The sequence below is a fragment of the Anoplopoma fimbria genome, chromosome 18 (genome assembly GCF_027596085.1).
Source record: "Anoplopoma fimbria isolate UVic2021 breed Golden Eagle Sablefish chromosome 18, Afim_UVic_2022, whole genome shotgun sequence".
NCBI lineage: Eukaryota > Metazoa > Chordata > Actinopteri > Perciformes > Anoplopomatidae > Anoplopoma > Anoplopoma fimbria.
The window spans coordinates 4,860,986-4,882,410 of NC_072466.1; the positions used below are offsets into that span (position 1 = coordinate 4,860,986).

At 41.3% G+C, this 21,425-nt stretch overlaps 1 protein-coding gene across 1 annotated transcript in view; it reads right to left on the bottom strand.

Moving 5' to 3' along the window:
- The window catches only part of pak5 (p21 protein (Cdc42/Rac)-activated kinase 5), a 35,438-nt gene extending 31,099 nt beyond the window's left edge, over positions 1–4,339 (bottom strand). The window contains exons 1-2 of the mRNA XM_054618608.1: positions 4,121–4,339; positions 1,756–1,800 (exon numbers count right to left, since the gene is read on the bottom strand). Coding sequence (XP_054474583.1) covers positions 1,756–1,800; positions 4,121–4,324 — 249 coding nt within the window. The 5' untranslated portion in view covers positions 4,325–4,339. The remainder of the gene's footprint in view (positions 1–1,755; positions 1,801–4,120) is intronic.
- Between the last annotated feature and the right edge of the window lie 17,086 nt (positions 4,340–21,425).

Genomic DNA, 21,425 nt, shown 5'->3' on the forward strand with positions numbered 1-21,425 from the left:
AATAACCCAGCCCACCTTCGGAGTCAGGGTGTCACACACACACACACACACACACACACACACACACACACACACACACACACACACACACACACACACACACACACACACACACACACACACACACACACACGACAGAGAAGCAACTAAATAGTATCAATAAAGTGATTTTAATCCAGTTCAGATATTTTATATTTGGGATTTACATCCCTCTACCCAAGTAGTAATTACATTATCAAATATCTACAGCTTTTTTCCGCAAAACTGTTGGTCCTACTTGTATTTTAAAGATTTTCTCTACGTTTTTACACATGAAGACTTTTGTATCCATTTAATGGGTATCAACACTTCCCTTTGACGTATCCTGAAATTTGGTAATGTCCTCAAAGTTGGTCTGCAGCAACAACTTTGATATTGAGGAAATTAACAAATCTTTTATTATCCTCCTCCTCCTCAACTATTAGTTATTTTTATAAGACAGGTTAGGACATATCCTGTTGATTAAAAACTGTTGCAGTACCTTGTAACTTTCTCAAGTGTTCACAAACAGCCAAAAAATATGAATTCTACTCTCAAAACTTTTTGCTATATTCTTGAGTGATTTACATGCTTAGTCAATATTTATTTGCCTACAGAGATTCCAGATGAAGGTATATCTATAAATGCTTCTTTTTTTATCTGGAGACAAAAAGTAGAGCTTGCAAAGCATCCTCAATCCTGTTTTCTACAACTGAGAGAGAGACACTACATCATGTTTGAGTGAGGACAGGACAAGAAAGAGTAGAGGACAGGACAGGAGAGAGGAGGCGGGAAGAGGACAGGAGATGACAGGAGAGAGGAGGAGAGAAAAGGACGAAGAGGACAGGACAGGAAAGAGGAGAGATGGAGGTGAGGACAGGAGAGGAGTGGAGAGAGGACGCAAGAAGAGGACGAAGAGGACAGGACAGGAGAGAGGAGGTGAGGAGAGGACAGGAGAGGACAGGAGAGGAAGAGGGAAGAGGACAGGAGATGACAGGAGAGAGGAGGAGATAAAAGGACAGGACAGGATAGGAAAGGAGAGAGGAGGAGAGAGGAGGAAAGAGGAGCAGACAGGAGATGACAGGAGAGAGGAGGAGAGAAGAGGACAGGATAGGACAGGAGAGAGGAGGAGAGGAGAGCCGGACTAGTCTGGTTCGGGTTGGATCAGGAGTCAGATCGTAGAAAGGGGTTCTCCTCACACATGCAGACCCTTTCTGACCTATTTTCTACAGAGCGGCCCACAGCAGAGCAGAATCAGCTGTCATGGCAACATGCACCTCACATCTCAGCACCCATCACCATCATCATCATCACCATCATCATCATCATCATCATCATCATCATCATCATCATCATCATCATCATGATTATCATCATCATTATCAGAGGCGCTCCATAGCAAAAAAAAGAAAAGGGAAAGAACCAAGGGAACATGCCGCTACAGTTAATCTCGTCATATCTGGGGAGGCTCATGCGAAATGAAACAAAAGGAGATGAGGCCTAAGAAAAGACTCGATGTGGTTATGTCATGTGTGGAGTCATTCTCAGCCGTTTTCTCCCTGCTCCTGCTGACACAACACCTCCACCTGAATGCATGGCAGCAGGCAGCGGAGGAGAGATGTGGAAACAAAAACAAACCGAGTCGTGGCTGTGTGAGAGCGACCAACAGAAGAAACAATAAATAATAAATAAGAGGAGGGGGGGGGGTTAAAAACAGAAGGGAAGAGGAAGTCATACTTTGGGCAACGGCGTTTCGGATGACCGGACTTTCTTGGGAGATATCTGTGAAGAGAGCAAGAGAATTATTTTCTTGTTTCCCCCTCTTCAGAGATATCTCCTGTGGCATATTGCTGTTCTCTCTTACACAACTTATGTGGATGTCTGATCATGTGTTCACTTGATGATTAATGCTCACAATGGTGCTTTTTATTCTTACTGTTTTAGATTTATGAAAATGCAACCAAGTGCTGCAGTGCTTTAATGTCAACTTTTCAACATCAAGTTAAAAAATGGCGTGTGTGTATGAGGAAAGTGGTTTTTTTAGGTTTACCAAGGTCGACAAAAATGGTGTAAGCAGGTGTTGTAACACACACAGGAGATGCTCCTAGATTTCAAAAGCTGAAGGGCAGTGGTTCTCACATGCAGTGTGATGGGACCACAGACAGCACAATGGAAGATATCAAACACCACGTTTTAAGCAGTGGAGACCCATGAGGCCTAATACAACCCTTCTCCATTATGCAAGAGAAGAGCCTGAAAACAATCTGCTACAACCCAGAGAAAGGTGCAGAGAAATACTGTGTTTTTTAATCAAACAGTTTAGTGTGTGAGTGACTAATCAGTGATAATCAGTGGATCAAATGTGTCGATGTGATATGTAGAGAAGAACCGATGAACAACAACACATCAGAGGAGACACTCAGAAGGTTCAGAGACAAGGGGAGACACGCAGTCACAGTCACATGGGGAGGTAAGAAGGAGAAGTTTGCACAAGGGTTTCTGGGATTGTGACATCGTCTAATGGAAAACAAACGAGGTGTTGTCTTTAAAGCTGCATTGAGCAATTGTTGACCAGCAGGGGGCAGAAAGTCTACGGGTTTATACAGAGTTTGTGGCTAATATGTTAGCTAACATTTGAATACTTTCACACAAGTCTGCATAATATCTCTACAGTAAGTCATGTTCTCTGGGCTATGGTTTGATCTCAACAGCTCAAAAATGTATGCAAGGCTTTTTGTTTTTCTTCGATGGAGAAGGTAAAGTCCCGCCCCTTTCGATGGACGACCATCGGACCTTATTTCGGGAAAAAAACATGTACAGTAGTCAACAGCAAGAGACAAATAATTATTTGATCCTGTTTGAATTGTGCCACAAATTACACAATTCAACATATTATTTTTGCATGTCAAGAAAGAAAGTCTCCTTTTGTCATAAAACTATTGAAGTATAATACTGTGAAAATACGCTATGACTTAAAACCCAAAAGGCGCAAAAATGACATCTCTCTCTGAAGCTACAATGCCTGTGTTTTGTGTACTCATAAAAACACAACTGGTGTCTCATTTCAATCTTTAACTTCCTGGTTGATAAAAAGAGTTGCTGGATAAAACACAACAGGTAAGATAACGGCTACATTTGTCCATGGATCAGCTGAGTTACCTCAATAACGGCCATGTGTTGGTAAAACATTGTGCAAGATGTGAAACGTAGTTCAGTTAGCAGTTTCACACAAAACTAAATGGTACTATGCAAAAATGGTGGCTTTCTTGACTTGCAAAATAATCTTTTAACTGTGCATTTTTCTTTCAAAATAAGGTCCCATGGGGGACTGCAGAAAGGGAAGGACTTTGCTTCCCTTAATTTAACATAGTAGTATAATGGTGTAGAGGAATTACAGTAGAAGTCTTGCCAGAGCCAACAGAACTGTTTCAGTTTACTTTTAAAATGTGGATATATGTTACTTCCTTTCATGCTTTTGTAATAAAGCCACTGAAGCCAACATTAGCCAACGAAAGCTACTGGTCAAACAGCATCAGACTGAGTAAAACTGCAGCAGCTCAGCTCCTTAAAGCACTTAACTGAGCAAGAGTTGCTTCTGAATTCAACATTTCATTTGGAAAAGAAAGGCTGTGTTATTTCTTCTATTACAAGTTATAAGGTCTGGCTTTAATTCTCACTACGAGTCTTTCAATATTACTTTAATGTCGAAAAATTGCTTCATGCAGGTTTAAAGCAACATAATGTAAATGCTATGACTATCATTTCTAATTCTAGGACAACTTGAATAGTGTGAAGTGGCCAGATTGCACTGGAGAACGGTCTACATTTTCCTCAGAAGAAAGACAACAGAGTGCAACAAGTGGACGAAGAAGTGGTGAAGAAACAGCGACATTGAAGTGAAACATAGCTTCACAGAGTGAGATGCAAAGATAGAAAAGTAAAAGGAGCATAGGAGGGAGAAAAAAGGAATGTAAAGTTCAGTGAGTTTGGGTGAGAGTGGGGGAGAAACAGAAGGATGAGGAACAAACAGAGTCACAGATAATGATACTGATTCGTCCCCCAGTGCTCAGGCTTGATGGCCCTCTGTCCATTCACACTCTACCTTCATGGGTGCCAGCTGGATGGGGGTGATGTAGGAGGGGTCAACCATGGGCTTGGGCCGGTTGGCAGTGTCGGCCAGGAGGCTCTGCCATTGCTGCGGCAACCCGGTGAACTTCTGCTCCCGTGGGTCGAAGCCCGTGTGGACCCGGTGCTCGAAGTTAGACGGAGCCGAGATCTCTAGCCGTTTCTTCTTCTTCCCAAACATGCTGGAAAACCCTGGCAAACCTGGTGAAAGACAAAAAGATGGATTCATATTTTAACTGCAGCACTGATTGAATTGACTTTATAAAAAAAATTCAGAGAGGAAAACCATGAATAAACATTGCCTGTGATGTGGACTATTTTGAAGCATAGTGCAAGTCTGTGCCTTTTCAGAAGGGTTTATCACTACAACCTTGAATGCATTTAATATCTAACTATTTATGGAAGGTGTGACACGACTTCAGGTTGAGTGGATGCAGAGTGTGTTATTAATATCGTTTGCGTCAGGTGCACTTTTCCTCTAAAAATACCACATAACATAAGGCATGCATCAAAAGTTTTATCGCACACATCAGCGCACAAGTAGATACGTATGAAAGTGTTGACATCTAATTAGCATGTACTGTTCAGGGGTTTTATATATACATATGTATGAATATATATTATGGTGAAAACAGCTGATGAAATCAAAAATATGAAAAGAAAATCGAAGAAAAAGTTTATTCCCTCAAGTTTGAGTTAACGAGCAAACATGAAGAAGCTACATAAACCATTATTATCTTGAGTATAAGTAAAGAATATTTTGTAGAGATTCGATGTGCAGCAACATCTAAATATGAATAAGGATCTCTCAATATCTCACCAACCATCTCTCACCAGCCTTTCAATCTAATACTACAGATGGCATATTGTGGTGCAATCTCCACTAAGAAACATCTATAAATGAATTATACAACAGTTTGTAAAGCAGGCAATAATAATACAGATAACTGAGCTGATAATCATCCTGGTTATTAAAATGTCTGAAGTATAACAATCAATTAGGCTTTGCCCGCACGCTGCACAGTTGAAGTATTCCACATAAGTCATGCTAATTGGCTGCAACAAGCCGTTTTTTTAACTGATGTTCTATTTTGTGCTGTGCTATTTTATACTCCGCTGGTCAGCATGCTAATCTCAGCCCTCCAATGCTGCAGGAAACAAACAAGGAATGAACAAGCAAAACTGTCCAAACATGCTGGAAAAAAACAAGTGTCCACTTTGGTTACGTAACATAAACATCAGGGGGAAAAAACAGACGCACTGAAGTGAAGAGAAAAGTGAGAAAACTGATGCCAAGTTAGGATTGCTGTTTTCTTTATGTAAGGATTAATAGGATGTTAGACACTTAGACACCACAGCTGTGCTTTAACTTCACCACCAAGAGGAACTGTTTTGGAAATCCCACTGTGGTATTGGCGGTTTGGGCGGATGCATGATGTCCAGTCATAGGAACCAAATGTCATGATGTTGTCGGTGTGGCTATGAATGGAGTCCATTGTGTTGTTCCCTTAGGAGGCATTGTCCTCAGGGGACAACAAAGTCATCCAACCCCCCCACCCCCACCAGATACTGTCAGCTGTGCCAGCCCATACCAAACATTTTATCCGTTTATTTATATATGTTTGTGTGGTGCATGTGCATTCTGCACAAAATAACCAGGAAGCCTTTACTTAAAGTGGCCCTATTATGCTTTTCCACTTTTTCCCTCTCCTTTAGTGTGTTATATATATTTGTCTATGTATGTAAAAGGTCCGTAGAGTGTAAAACCTGAAGTCCACGCCTAAAAGGAGTTACCCTCCCCCTCAGAAGCTCCTGAGCTCCTGAAACGGCTGCATTGAATTCTCTCCTTCACTTTTGTAACTTTATGAGGTCACAATGTTACAGAAGTGACGTAAAACTCCTTCTGGTTGGTTTGGCCCTCAAACAACAAAAGAGAGAGATGGAGCTGAAGCTCCGGAGGAAGAGTTTTTTGAAATGTGAAACGTTGACCAATCACAACAGAGCGGGCTAGCTGACCAATCAGAGCAGACTTTGCTTTCTGGAGGGAGGAGCAAGCGCTACAACGGAGCGTTTCAGAGAGAGGGTGAGAAGAGGTGCTGCAGGACAGCCAGGATGAGAAAAACAAGGAGGATTATGAGCATTAATGCATGTAAACATGTTGTAACTGTAACTGGAGATGAAAATATGCTCCTGGAACATAGCATAATAGGGCCTGTTTAAGTAAACACATAAAAAAGGTCTCAGCAAGCATATGTAGCCTTTGTTTGAATAAGCAAATGATTTGGTGAAAGGTCCGCTCAAACATGCCGTTTATTTGCTTAAAAAGTGTCAATGTAGTCGGTGGGATTAATTACTTTTAGAAGTGAAAATGATTCAGTCTTTTGACTTGGTACAACCTTCTGTGGATGCAACGACAGAAGTCACCAAAGAGGGAAACTAAATGTCACTTCAAACAGATAAAGCAACAAAAAATATAATCACGGAAATCTCTCTCAATCATTTCCTTTGCTGCCCTGCAGGAGAGCCAGACAGACCAAATTAGTAGCCTCAAACAGGAAAGATGGAGAGATAGATGGGAGGGAAAGGAGGGAGGGAGGATGGGTGGAGGCGGAAGATGAGAACGGAGAGATAGAGAAAATGAACGCGTAGAGGAAACAACGGAAAGAGAAGAGACAACAATGTAAAGAGACACGGAGAAACGGATGGAAGCTGAGAAGGCTTAAGGCTTTTGTGATGAATACAGCAGCACAATCGGAGCACAAGAGATTATTACAGTGTTCAGCTCACTGATGCCCTCAGAAAGCTCAATGCTGGCTCAGAAACGTGTTAAGTCATGGAGAGAAACCTGGTGCCACAGGGATGTTTACACCACTCTGCTTTCTGCGCTGCATTCACTGTCAGCTTTGGATTGCACAGTGAAGAAAATATGCAATTTTTTAAAGTGTCAAAGCAAATACTTTTCATATGCTCATGATGTGAAATGTGCTAAAATCCAAGTATGCAAAGTATTTACTATATTACTATATATATTATTGACCATAATATCAAAAGATGACTTATATAAAAAGCTTATAGAGAATATTTTATGCAACTATTGAATGACCCATCCCCTGAATTGTATATTTATAATACCATACAGATTGGTTTTGCAGTCCAGTATCTTATGATCTTACCACTTTCATTTCTGATAACCATTTTCTAATTAATAGAGGAGGAAGAGGATCAAGTCATTTGTAAATCCTTCCTGGTGGTGCATTCAGGTGCTGAAGAGAAGGTCTGACAACAGAGCTTCATCATTCAGCTGCCACATAGCACAGCATTCATAAGCTATGTCAAGTGGAAACTTAATTTGACAATTATTTGCATTGAATTGTCAACAAAAAGTTGAGGACAGTTTTAGCAAAACAGCAGCACAAAAAACTTACTATAACTTTATGTGGAACTTATTAAATGATCAGGACAGGAAGACCTGCATAGTAGTTAGTTACTAAACACAAAGTAACTACCAAAGAAGTAACTCTGTAAAGCGGTGATGCTTTTACAAGGAAATGTCAGACAGTGAATATCACGGTGAGAAAATCAGAAGATGAGAAAGACAATTACACTTGCTACTAAACAACTTTTGTACCGATATTATTCACATTGATTTAAGCATTCTCTGACATGTACACAGTAAATTTGACTGCTTTGTGCATCCCTTGTATCTAGAATGCTTTTAGGCCAGATATGTAGTGTGTGACATTGAGCAGAGTCTTTCCATTTGAATCTACGTGGGACGTCTGTCCTGCTAACACACATGGAATATATCTGCCATGGAAATTAGTCCTGGGATAAACACTTATTTTTATCATTGATATCATAATTACCAAGAGTTACAAATGCAAATGTCTGTTCTGGAAAGAGTTGAGTTTTAAAGTGAACATTTCATTACATTTTTTTTTATAAAAAGACAGAAAGAAATATTACAAAAGCTAAAAAAAATGACATGTTTTATGGAATATCTGGCACTCATGAAATATATAAGCAAACAACAGTTATGTGGCTTAAACATGTGAAAACACTGGTTTGGTCCTTTAACTAACACAAACTAGTGGAAACCTCTAGAGATGTAGGTCATTAAAGAAACACATGATAGCTCTTCACATGGTCTGGCTTCTCATCACATGGTCTGATTCACAGAAACACATGACAGACTCTCCACAGGTGTCAACATGAGATAACCAACAACAATCCTTCGGTTTTATCTTTTCCCTTTTCTGCTGAGGCACAAATCTTTAATGCAATGCAGACGTGTCAGCAACCCTTTTCCACTGTTGGCTGATGTCCAACTAAACCTCCACAAAAGAGACCCAAGGTTTCTGACCTTGTTTCTATTTTCAGAGCATGTGCACAAAGTGGCTCCTCCAAGATGAAAGAACAAAACACTGTGACTTGCAGACATTCTGCTGATGTTTAATGACATTCCCCAAACAAAGTCGATAAAGACAACGTCAAGGATGAAGCTGAACAGACTCCTGGGAAAAAAGAGTCTGACAGAAGGCGAAGCTCAAATATTTTGTAAATATCGACTGAATAGTCGCCGCCTGAAAACACACAGTGACTAAACTGGGCCTGATCGCAGCCTTTGCGCTGAATCATCAGCTGACACATGCTGTAGCTGAGGCCCTTGTTACCTTGGAGCAAAGTACAAACAGCATCCAACTAAGAACCAGATTAGAAGTGTAGAGGAAGTCTAAAAAACCTTTGAGTGGTAGATTACTGTTTGCCGTTTGGTGAAGGAGGAGGAGGTTTGGATTCCTGTTTATTGGGAAGACGGGAGATTTATTAGACTTCCAATTCATGATAAGCAAAGAAAGCGTTCGGGACACCATCATTCAACCACTCTGAGGTCAGCAGAGAAGATGGAAACCCCTGACCTAGATGGTACGTCTCAAGAATGAGATTATTAGAGGCTAGCGGGGCTTAAGTCGTCTATGCCGGGCTTTACTGCTAAGAAACACAACAACACATGAACACCACTGATTGCGTGTAAGATGCATGCTCATTCATACTCCTGCAAAGCTTTTAGCAGCTAACGCGTCTCACAACGATGTGCTGTAGAGGTGTAGAGGCCTCTGGGAATTGCCTCCATGCAGCGGCCAGAGGAACGAATTTGCTGCACGCCTCCTCCCGGCTGCCACATAAGCACCTATTGAGCCCTAATTTACGGGCAGATTGCAAAGCACTTTGTGAACTTTCAGCCTTAATGCCTGCGAGGTTATTCTGCCAAAGAGTAACGATGTCACTCTCGATGAGAAATTGCACCTGGTAGTATATATAACGCCATTATTCTAAGTGTGTGAGCTGTGACTGCATGTGTGTCCACCTGTGAGTGTGTGTTCACTCATGAACCACGGCTTCTAGAGCTAAACTAAAAACGCATATTGTTCTGCCACATGAATACGTGCCCTTTAAAAGGTAAAAGCAATGCATTTTGATGTTTCTGTCACATTCAGTGGATTGTAACAAGAAGCACTACATAACCGCATGCACATGTACATAAACTGCGAGCTTAACAAACTGCACACACACAAACACACATGTGTAAAGCATATATAAGAGCACACACACTCCACATTCTGTACAAACACACAAATGCATTAACACAAACATACTTAAAGCTGCGACTAGTCCCAGGGCAAAGATCCTGACTCCCAGGCTGATTTGTCTTCAAACCATCTGTCACCATCTGAGCCTCCACAGGCATTTCCCCTTTTGTACATCACCTTCACACACACACACACACACACACACACACACACACACACACACACACACACACACACACACACACACACACACACACACACACACACACACTTTCACTGGAAGCCTGCCTCACACTACAGCAAACACAGGGACTCTGTTTGTTTGTGTATAAATATATATACCGTGTCTATTTTTGGTTCCTGAGCGCACGCTAACGCTCTGCGGCAGCATGACGTATTCATGTGTTTTCCAAAACAACCACATCAATTTCGCATCCTTTAGATAGTAATTTAGAGGCATAATTTGGTATTGAGATGCAGAGCGTTCACTCATGCACAAACATGCAAATACAGTTCATACATTATTTAAGATGCAACATGAATAGGACATTCTGATAAACAAGTTGAGGGAGAGTCAAAGTTCTCTGCTTGGTTTGCCGCTACAGGGAAGGGGGAGGAATTCCTAATTTAATCAAAAGGTCAAATGTTTCACAAAATCAGAACCTGATGGCTTATTTTTTTTTGTTCAAGGAGTTAGCATTTCCTGGTGTTCCTGAATGCAGCTTAACTTGATTTGATTGACAGACAATAATGCACAAAGTGATGCAAAACGTGCTCCTCATCAGTAGTGATCGGGTCCAGTTATCCTTCACCTCCTTCGTCCTGCCCTTCTTTTGTTGTGTGCTGTTCAATTCTGTCCCATTTGCATTCACTTGTTCTCTCCAGACCTTGTTCCTTCAGATGATTTAATTGGCTCAAAAAAACTGTTTACACAGACATGCATTCCACCTCCCGTTCCCCGTAGATATATCTGCAGAGCGGTAAACAACTTCAGCTGAAGAAGACGCTTTTTATCATCCGCACAGTGTTTACAACACGCTGAGTTTGTAACATCCCTCATTCACATCATGTTTTTAAAGACCCGGGACGATCGGGAGGCTGCCGCATGTTAAATTATGGCCCTGGTGATGATTATATCTCATCTAAACATTCTTCAATATTTTATTTCAACTCGTTCGTAAACTCATTAAATCATCGCTCTTACCTGGCAAATAAATGCCGCTTTCTTTCAACCAATCAAAGTGCTCGGGGTGAGTCATGGCGAGTCAGTCCAGGACAATCAGATGGTGCACTTTGATGTCAAATTGCACAATCCATCAAGCACCTCAATGTTCCTTCAGTAAAACATGAAACAGATATTCCCCTGCCCAAAACCATGATTGCAGAATTTTCGAAGCCAATGATTCCCTGGAGGAGCGACACTTCAGTGAAGTTATCGAACTGACAAACCGGGTCAGATCCGAGACCCTCTGCAGCCCCCAGCGAGCTGCTTCTACTACTACTAGCCTGCTGCTGCTACAGTACGACTCTCCCTGCCTGCACGCTCTGATAACTCCCCATGCGAGATGCACAGGGCACAAAAAAGTGCCTACGCCAGCAGCCTGGGCCGAGGCACGGCCAGACAGATTAAGCCCCGGACCAGTCCCATTTCACTTTCATTGTTTGCCTAACTGGGTTTGACCAGTTAAGCGTCCCAAACTGAGCTCCCTCTGACCTTCACTGTCCCGCCTTCCTACTTGTCCGTCTGTCACAAGCACCAGCATAAAAACAACAGAGAGCGTAAGTGTCCTCTGTGTTCCCACAACCCACAGGATGGTGTTTGTGTCCCGGCAGACACACACACAAACACACACACGCACACACACACTAAAAACTGTCTACCAGTGATGCCAGCATGTGTGGATATCAACTTTGGTGTCAAGTGCTGCACCACCAGGCGCCCTGAGCAAGACAGATAGTGTGACGGAGGAGATAAGATGGAAGAAAGAGAAAGAAACAGCTGGTCCGGTCGGCGGCTGTGACAGAGTCTGGCCATTCGCCGATGCCGGGGGGACATTCAGCTGTGGCAGCCGGGGACGGGCACTGTGCTGAGGGCAAACACACACACACACACACACACACACACACACTCACACACACTTACACACACACACAGGCATAGCGAGTCTGTCACAAAGAGAGTGTGTGTTCTAGAGAGTGCATGGGAAATAACACCTCAGCAAGGGCCTAATACAATAAAGCAATTTAATAAAACATTGAGCATTTATTTTGAGTGACTAAAATAAATAACTTTTGACCTTCTATGAAGCCAATCAGTGTGAGTGTTCTGATGGTTTAACAATGTTAGATAAACGGGATCTTGTTAGGGCACTCATAAACACAAAAAGATGATAAATCTGTACATTTATCAGCTTCTTTGATTAAAACCTAACAGAGATGCATAGTAGATTTGTTTTCTGGACGTTTTTAGCAGCATCTAGAGGTGAGGTTGCAGATTGCAACCAACTGAAACTTCTCCTGAGTTTGATTTGTCTGCTCTGGGCCACCGTAGAAACATGGCGACCAGCACCGTGGAGAGGATCTGCTCCCTATGTAGATATAAAAGGCTCAGTCAAAGGTTACGAACACACAATTCTTATTTTCAGGTGATTATACACTAAAGAACCAAACTTTATTTCATTTTGCCAATAGATCCCCTTAAATGCTAAACTGTTCCTTTAAAAGATTACATCAACCACAAAATTACCAATTGTATCTATCAGTCACCCCGTGTAACCTTGAATTTGTGGAAAACATTTTCTCTTGCATGCTTCCACAGTGAATGGAGAATCAAAAAAGTCTTGATGAATTGAAGTAAATGTGTGCCACGTTAAACAACAGAACTGGATTAAACATCCGCTTACAACAGTAATATTTAAATGTGTTTGGAAACTACTAAACATATGGCTGGATAAATGAGACTTGGATTACACTGCACCAGTCTTTAAATAAGTTTTGCTGTTTTTTAAATATGGCCCCCATTTACTTCATTCATTAAGACTTTTCTCTGTTTTCTCCAAGTGTGTGATTGATATACAAATGGTCATATTGTGAACAGCACACACATATGATGAACTTCCAGTCCACAGAAGTTCAAATTTGTGTCAGGTCTGAGCTTTCTACACGTTTTAGAATAAACCACTTTAAAGGTTCAAACGAGAAATCGTCTTTCCTCTGCAAATAGCAGAAAATAAGCTCTGAAATGACAAGAAATTCAAGGAGGAAAACACCTTCTTCAGTGACATCAAAACACCTAAAACGCTCTTGATCTTGCATTACAGCGGTGAGAAAAGTGTCTTTTAATAAAGATCCTCCGCTCAGACCATGAAGTCAGTTTGAATAATTTCATAACGACCACAAATGATTATGTTGTTCATGACAGAACCGACGGCAAAGTTTTGTAAAGACGCTACATGAATATTGCAGGATTTCTGAGGTATCCCAGATTGCCATAAAACCTAGAGGAGACACACCTTTAATCTTTTACTGTGGGGATTACTTTCTCCCATCCAGGAGGTGTGACATCCTTCTGCACAGAAGTCAGATGGTTGGGGCGTGTAACCAAGAATTATTTTTACTAACCAAATCTGGAGGGCTTCCTGTGGTTGACTACTGTATCCTATGAGGTTTTTGATATCAGCCCACTTGCACACGAAGCTGCTTTAGCATTATGGTGAGAGAGAATGTGTTTGATGGTTAAAAGACTTGAGCAGCGGACACACCCCTCCACATGTACTGGATATAAATACACAAGCCACCTTCATGGGTGTCATCCAGGCACAAACACACATGCAGAGGGGTAATGTCAGGGCTCTGGAGGTGGGGATCTGCAGACTAAATAGAGAAAGAGACAACTAGAATTATGGCAGTTGAGGCTGATTTGGCTACGCTAAGTGCCCCAATCTGTAATAGCATCATGATAGGACCTTCCGCATGTCTAATCTGTCACAAAACGTCTGCTTTATTGGCGGGATAAATGGTATTTTAGTGCAAAGTACAGGCTGTTATTATTTGGTAGCAACATCAAAATCACGGCAAAAAGACGGTCAGAGAATCTGAGATATCCGGTTCAGACGCCGTCTCCGACTCTCTCGCTGATCCTTTCTCTATCGGGTGAAAGGATCAGCCGAAGTTGTTGCTATCTCCTCGCGTGGCAACATAATGGATGAGTTTAGCGGGTGAGGGCGACTCTGGGAGGTAGCGAGAGATCAGGGGAGTTATCTGAAATGAGATCTCTGCCATCCCGAGCAATGAAGGGTGTGTGTCGCCGCCTGACAAAGAGTGCGTGCTGACGTGTGACCATGTGTGTGCAGATGTGCATCCAGACTTTAAAAGCGTATTAAAGGGCGAACTAAAGCACGCTGCAACCGAGCATCTGATAGCGTCTCCTCTGTTCAGTGAGTTTTTTATGTGGATTTTAGATGAAATCTCACTGTGTTTTGGTATTTCAACACAAAGGAGATGCTAAAGCTATCAAATATCATTTGAGTGACCACTTTTTTGGTTATAATGACTGACCATCGCTTTTTTCCACCACTGAACCTGATCCTGGTCGTCTGCTGGACACTTATTAGATTGGCCCAGACATGCTTTTTTCCAACCACATCCTCAAGTTCCTCCTGAGGCTTTTGAAGATGAAAAAAAGTCATCCATCAGCTTGTTCTGGGTCTGCTTCCAGTTAGTAGTGTCTGAAATACCACCAAGGTCAAGATTGTCAAGTCAAGAACCTCGTCTTCAGATGTTTGCCTACTTCACTATGACACCAACAACCCAAATCCACCTGTTGATCTCACACTTCTTCTTACCCTGAACAAGTAGCCTGTATAAACATCAGGTTTTCATTCCCTGCTTCAATGTTGGTCATCATTCAAATGATTAAAATCCATTTAATTAATAACTAGAACTCTAATTGCATGGTTAAATGCACTCGCAATGCTTCAGTGAAAAGCTTTGATCGGGTTAGAGCAGGGGTTTTCATGTCTGATAGTATTTTTATTTCTTTAGCCTACATTTGTTCACATATTGGTAAATTGGTACCATTAAAAGTATGCTGAATAAGCAATCGGCAGTTCATGTTTGCAATTTACTAATGCATGTACGGACAACTATCACTAGATTATTGCGATACTGAAGAAAACGTAAGAAATTCATGATACTTAGGCAAGTTCTGGAATCATAGGGAGCTTCACTTTTCTATTACTTTCAAGCGGTTTTGGTCTTAGTTGATTCGTGGTACTTATTTCTAAGAAACTCGTGAGCACATTTCTGGTAAACATAAAATTTCAAGTGGTTCTTTAGCGTTTTCTTTGTGGAGAAACTCTGTTTGAGTCATCAGCACCTCCCAGTTTGAGACCTCTGTATAATCCTCCTGTGCTTTGGAAAGAAAGTGTAATATTTACTTTAATAGACATAACCCTTGGAAAGAAAAATAAGTGTTTATGTGTCTATAACTCCTGACTCACACAGACCCTTGAGGTTCAGTCCTGCATGTTCATACACTCCAAAATGTTAAAGAGACTTGGGGAGAATTTCAATACTTCAAAACAAATAGTAATTTACCTATTGCCAACACTTAACTGAAACATCAGACATCTAAAGGCATCTATTAGTGAAATATCAAGTTTTAAAGCCTCATTGTCTGCATTGTTTCCCTGCAACCCACCTCCTGGTCCAAGCCCAGACTTTGAAAAATGCAGCTTTCCAAAGCATTCATTCAAAAAGAATTTGCAGAGTTTGAGATGTGGAATGAAAACACAAAGACACAACAGAAACAATAACCTCCACAGTGGCCCAAAAATGTGAGAAAATGAATAAATAAAGCAGCAATAAAGAATTTATAAAACAACCCATCGTACACAGTATGTACAACAGCATATCTTCAGCACCTGTTGTGTTGTGTTTCTTGTGGTTGTTAGCTGTTCACACACAGCATGTAAATAACACACCATACTGCGTGCCTTAGTAGGTAAAGTCATGTTTCTATTCTGCACAGCAGTAGCTCAGCACTGATAAAGACAGAAGCACTATAACACTTTCTATCAGAACCATCGAGCACGTGAAGAGAAGGTCCTGCCATATGGTATTAGTTTCGTGGCCCCGGGGCAAACATCTGTATGCAGACACCATCCACATCCAGACTGCAGAGACGAATGTTTCCTTTTTTTTTTAAAAACTGAGAGCAGTCTTTTCATAGACTTGCCAGTTCAATGAGAAGCAGTCAGACATAAAGAGAATGACTGGCAACGCTGCAGGGCGCTCTGTGACTATGTGTTTATGTTAGCATCTGAGTGAGTGTGTGTCTGTCTGTGTGGATTTTTGTGATGGTCAGCTATCGAAGCCCATTGAGTCACAGCAGCTGGACAGCAATGTCTATAATGTCTAATAAATGGCAGCAGAACATTCCCTGTTATTGTTCTATACATATGTACTCACAGTGCAAACGGTTTTTATCACTATTTACTGATTTGCTCCAGTGCACATTGTTATTCACATGGTGTTGAGGGCAATAAACTACGGCTGGCTATACTCCTGAATTCAACAGCTGGGCTACTGTATGTGAGGGGGGGGAAGAAAGTCACAAACCCACTGAAGCGCTCACACCTGGAGGATGACTAACATATCTCAGTGGATTGAAAAGCATGTTTGCTTTAAACAATCTCCAAAAATACACCGTTTATCAAAATCGGAAGCTGTAAGCGCTGACATTGTCGTCAGATTTCCAACTTTTTGACAGCCCTTGAAAGCATCCTTTGTGGCGTAGGCTTCCGATAAAAAAATTGTACCGTCCTCAGCACAACTGCGAAGCCATGATTGACACGGCTGAGACCAACAAATATGCAAATATGCAAATATAGAACGAGGAAGCTCAATTTTTGTTCCAACATTGGTAATACTTGTTGGCACTTGTAAATTTGTTTGATATTCCTTTGTTTTCCAATTTTGTATAAATAAATAATTCAAGAAATTTAACTTATTTTCTACTCTTATTGATTGCATTATATTTCATTTATTCATTCATTTATTTTATTGCTGTGTCATGACAAACATTCGGCCCATCCCACAAGACAAAACACCACATTATTCCATACATCTTCCAGTTTTGCATATACTAAGCATGTGAAAAAAAACAAAAAAGAGAATACAAAAAAATAATAAAAGTGTGTTATACTGCACAAAAGACAAGTTTGAGTTCTCTCTTTCTAGCCATGATTGTGCTGTTTCCACTGAGGTGCAGGAATGATATATTGCAGTTAAGACGAGGCCACAGAGAGTAAAATGTGACAGGATATAAAACCTCAAAGCTTCTTGGGGTTCAGAGTGTTTACCCACTGTTCCCAACTGTCCTCCAACCCGTATACCCTACAGTCACCAGGTACCAAGGATTTGAGGATTTGCAAGGTTAAGACATCTCGGTTAAAACTCGCACATTTAAGTTACTTTATTTAAACATTTAACAGTTGACACGCTGAAATTAAGTCATTACAATAAACTTGTTTCAATCTATACCAAGACACTTTCTACCTGGCATTTACAAATACCTAGCTTACTTGGTTTGTATCGTAAAGGGCATCCACAGGAAAAAAATAACTACCAAAGAAGAAGAAGAGATAGATATTCCAGTCTTCACAAGGGGGATCTGACAAAAGAAAGTAAAGATGCACCGGCCTGTTTCGAGCATTGATTGACTAACCTCTTTGTTAATATATTACTAAATGTGCACCATTGTCCTAACTTGTAATATAAATACATATATATATATATACATAATGATAATCATCTATTTTTCATTCGTCATTAAGCATCTGTGATGGATGATGTTTGAGAAGTAGCCCACAGCCTTCTGACCATTAACAACTCTCTTCCTCCTGCTGGTGGTTTTCTGGTCTAAAAGCACTCCGTTCTTTGAAAGCCTCCTCCTTTCCCCCCCATTATCTACACCAGCACGTTAAACCCTCCACTTAATCGTTTATTATTGATAGCTTGGCGAGAAGCCTTCCCTCCCGGTGTTATGGGAAAATGGTTAAGGCTGAGATGTAAAAGATGTAGGTTAAGGATTTTGTGGAGCCAGACGCTGCACAGCGAGGCAGCGTTTTTTTCCGGAAAGAGCAGCACGAGGCGCGTTTGACGTGTTGTTGTGTATGAATGTGAAAGTCACCGACTCAGCATGTTACCTGCATGTGTGTGAGTGTGTGGATGAGGAAGCAAGTATATGTTTTACAGTGACAAACAGTAGGTAGAGGCGGTTCACATGTTGCATAAAAAGAAAACCCCAGGAAAACGCCAGCCGTGCCGCTTTCATCCTTTTATCCAAGTTAATTAAGAGGTTGTGCACCTGAAACTAAACTGTACTAAGAAACTAAAACCTGCGATGACGATGATGATGAAGTTGCAGTAATTTTTCTGTAAGCCTCACTGACTTTCAGCATTGTAAATCCCTCACGGTAGCTTTACCGATCGATGTTCCTGTGTCTTTCTTGGCCGATCTTTCAGCCGCGAGGTCACAGTGACCCTCTTAAGGCGATAACAGTGTTAGCAGCTGTAACCGCCAAATGAGAGCAGTGCAGAGCAGCCAATAGAGCACGCTCACATGCACAAACACGCACTAAAAGCATGCGCGCCCGGTGACGATATGTCAACAAAACAAGCCCAGATAACACACAAAGAGACATTACTCCTATATATATATATCTTTACATAGTGTATTTTTGTTTGCTGTTATAGTCATGCTGTAAACTACGGGGTTTATTTGACTATTTGACACTTCAGACACCCTGAAAGCCTCAATAGCTAAATTTCGGGGGTTCTCTAAAATCATAAAACAATTATCTGTAACTTCAGAAGCAGAATTAGAAACAGTTTATTGCCAAGTACGTTGTACATACAAGGAATTTTGTCAATTTGGCATTTTTGACAATAAAAGCAATAGTTAAAGACACAATTTACAACAAAATATGATAAACAATCAAACAAATTTAGAGTAGGTTAAATAAAGTATGTTATTAAGTTTCAAGTGTATATTTAAAGAGAAGAGTTGTGCAAGAGGTGTGTAACTGTAAGTTATTGTCCTAGGGATGTAAATTTCAGAGTCAGTGGGGTTTCCCGAGCTTTGTTGATAAACCCAACTGAAGACGGTTGCAGCCAATCACCTCCTCAGCAAATCGAATGATATGCTGCAGTCTGCCCTTGCCCTTGGCAGTGGCTGCAGAGTACCAATTGGTGATTGAGGAGATAAAGATGGACTTAATTGCAATTGTCACTAAAATGTCTTTTAAAAGCCTAGTAACGCAAATCAGTTTTCATTATTCAAACTGCAAAACATTTATTAAAAAATGTGAATATAGATCGCGAGAGAGGATTCTACGTAAATGACAGCCAGAGCAGGAACACGTTTCGGTTTGTGGACCTCATAATTACCGCCTGGTATTTCTCACACTGCTCCTAGTCCCTCATATTGTACCTTTAACATAAGCCCACAAAATGTAGGACAGGTTTTATATGTGGGACTGCCATACTAGGTCATGCCTCCCTATTACCTGTGGCAAGGCCTGCTGTTTATTAACCGGATAATACGGCTCTGACAGCGTATCAATCCCTCACATTCTCAACCAAGGACACCGAGGAAAACGTCAGCTTTGACAGATGATGCAGCCTGTGATCTTCACCATAACGGCAGAGGACTACACCACGGTTTTCGAGCCACTTCTAGCACGACTATTAATCCTCGGAAAGCCACACACATGCAGCGGCGGGGACCCGTCGTGACCTCATTTTAAAGAGCAAAAGGTCACGTGACCATGTATTCGTGGAGCGATAAAGAACATGAGCAAAGAGGGGAATAATGGAGAGATAATGTTCAGCAGTCAAGCGAGGACATCTTCATCTTGATTTTGCAATGACGACCAATGTGCAGAATCTGACTTATTACACTTCTGCTTACCAAATATATCACTCAATCGATGTGAAACCAAAATAAATGTACACAAAAGCTTTAGTTATTTGCAACCTTGTGCTAAGACCATAAACAATATATTTCAGCAAGAAGACACATCTGTAAACACATCTGTATCCGCTCTACATCACAGCACGACTGCAACCAACGTCAACAAGTCAGGCAAGATTGCTGTTTGACCTCCAATCTCATAAATTAAATGGTTTCATTCTCTCAAAATGAAACGTAATGTTGGTTAATTGCATTGCTGGTAAATTGTGTTGGAAAAAAATCACAATGCTGGGAGTTATCTCAACCACACAGCCCAGTGTGACTCACCTCTCCACCATTAGCCCACACATGGGAGAGGAAAGATAAGTCTAACCTACAAACGGAGCGGTGATACTCATAAAACATTAATCAGACCACCACTACAGTCTGTGGACCAATCGTGAGCCTCTCTTTCTCATCCCCCCTCCCCTATCCGTTCCCTCTGTATGATGCTTACATCCCACTGCCTCCTCTTCCACCTCACTTGTCTTTAGCTGCAAATGGAAGCTTATACCTGGTGACCTACATTACCGCTGTCTTGTCGGGCTCGACCAGAGGATGCTTCTTCTGCCCTATAGGGAGAACGGTAATGTATAGGGGAGAGGCCAAGCTTTGACTGCCTTGGTTCAATCAAGCACAGACTGTATGACTGCAAGCAGGAAGTCAGGCATTCGGGAAGAGGCATCTACAAATGAAAGAACAGCAGAGCCTCGGTTGCTGCCCGTAAACAACGTAGACGACCATTTGGATGAGCTTCCTTCTGGTCGCTTATTGCTTTACTTTCCGTTTCCATTTTCAAAGAAAATCATGTCTGAAACATGAAACGGCACATACTGAAGTTAACATGATTGTGATGGAAAACCAGGCGGTAATGTCCAGGTTCTGAAAAGTGAAGCCAATGCAGAAGTATGCTTTAAACCTTGCATTCTGTCTCCTGACCATCAGGGGGCGACATCTCTGGTTGCAAAAAGACGTCTGATTGTATAGAAGTCTATGAGAAAGTTACTCTACTTCTCACTTGATTTATTCCCTCAGTAAACATTGTAAACATGAGTTTATGGTCTCAATCTCTAGTTCCAAGTCTTCTTCAATACAGCATGATGTTCGTTTAGTAAATTATGCTCCGTTTAGAGTCAAATAGACCATAAAGCAGGGTATGCTTTGGGGCGGGGCTTCTTTGTGATCGACAGGTTGCTAACACAGCGTTGTCCGTTCCAGGTTTTGTCTGTGTTTTTGTTTTAGAACTTTAACACTTAACAGGGTGTTTTCAGTTCATGAAAGTAAGATATTAACAATTCCCAAAAACCAAGATGGCGACGGCCAAAAGGCATAACTCAAGGCTTCAAAACGGTAGTCCACAAACCAATAGGTGATGTCGCGGTGACCACTTCCAGTCAATATACAGTCTTTGTGTAAAACTTTTGCCACATTGACTCAGGCCAGCTTGCTTCACTTTGTGGTTTACCTTTTAAGATATTAAATAAGGCTTGCAGTCTGATTATCAAGACTGTACAGTTTATGCAAAATGTACTATTACAATTATTGTTGCATGTCAGCACTATACTGTGCATAAGTGTGGTCTTTAGTGTGCGTAAATTCTGTCCTTAGAACAAATTACAAATAAGAAAACATTGGTGAACGTCAGAAACTTCTTGAAGTCTGCACAAGTGGGTTTT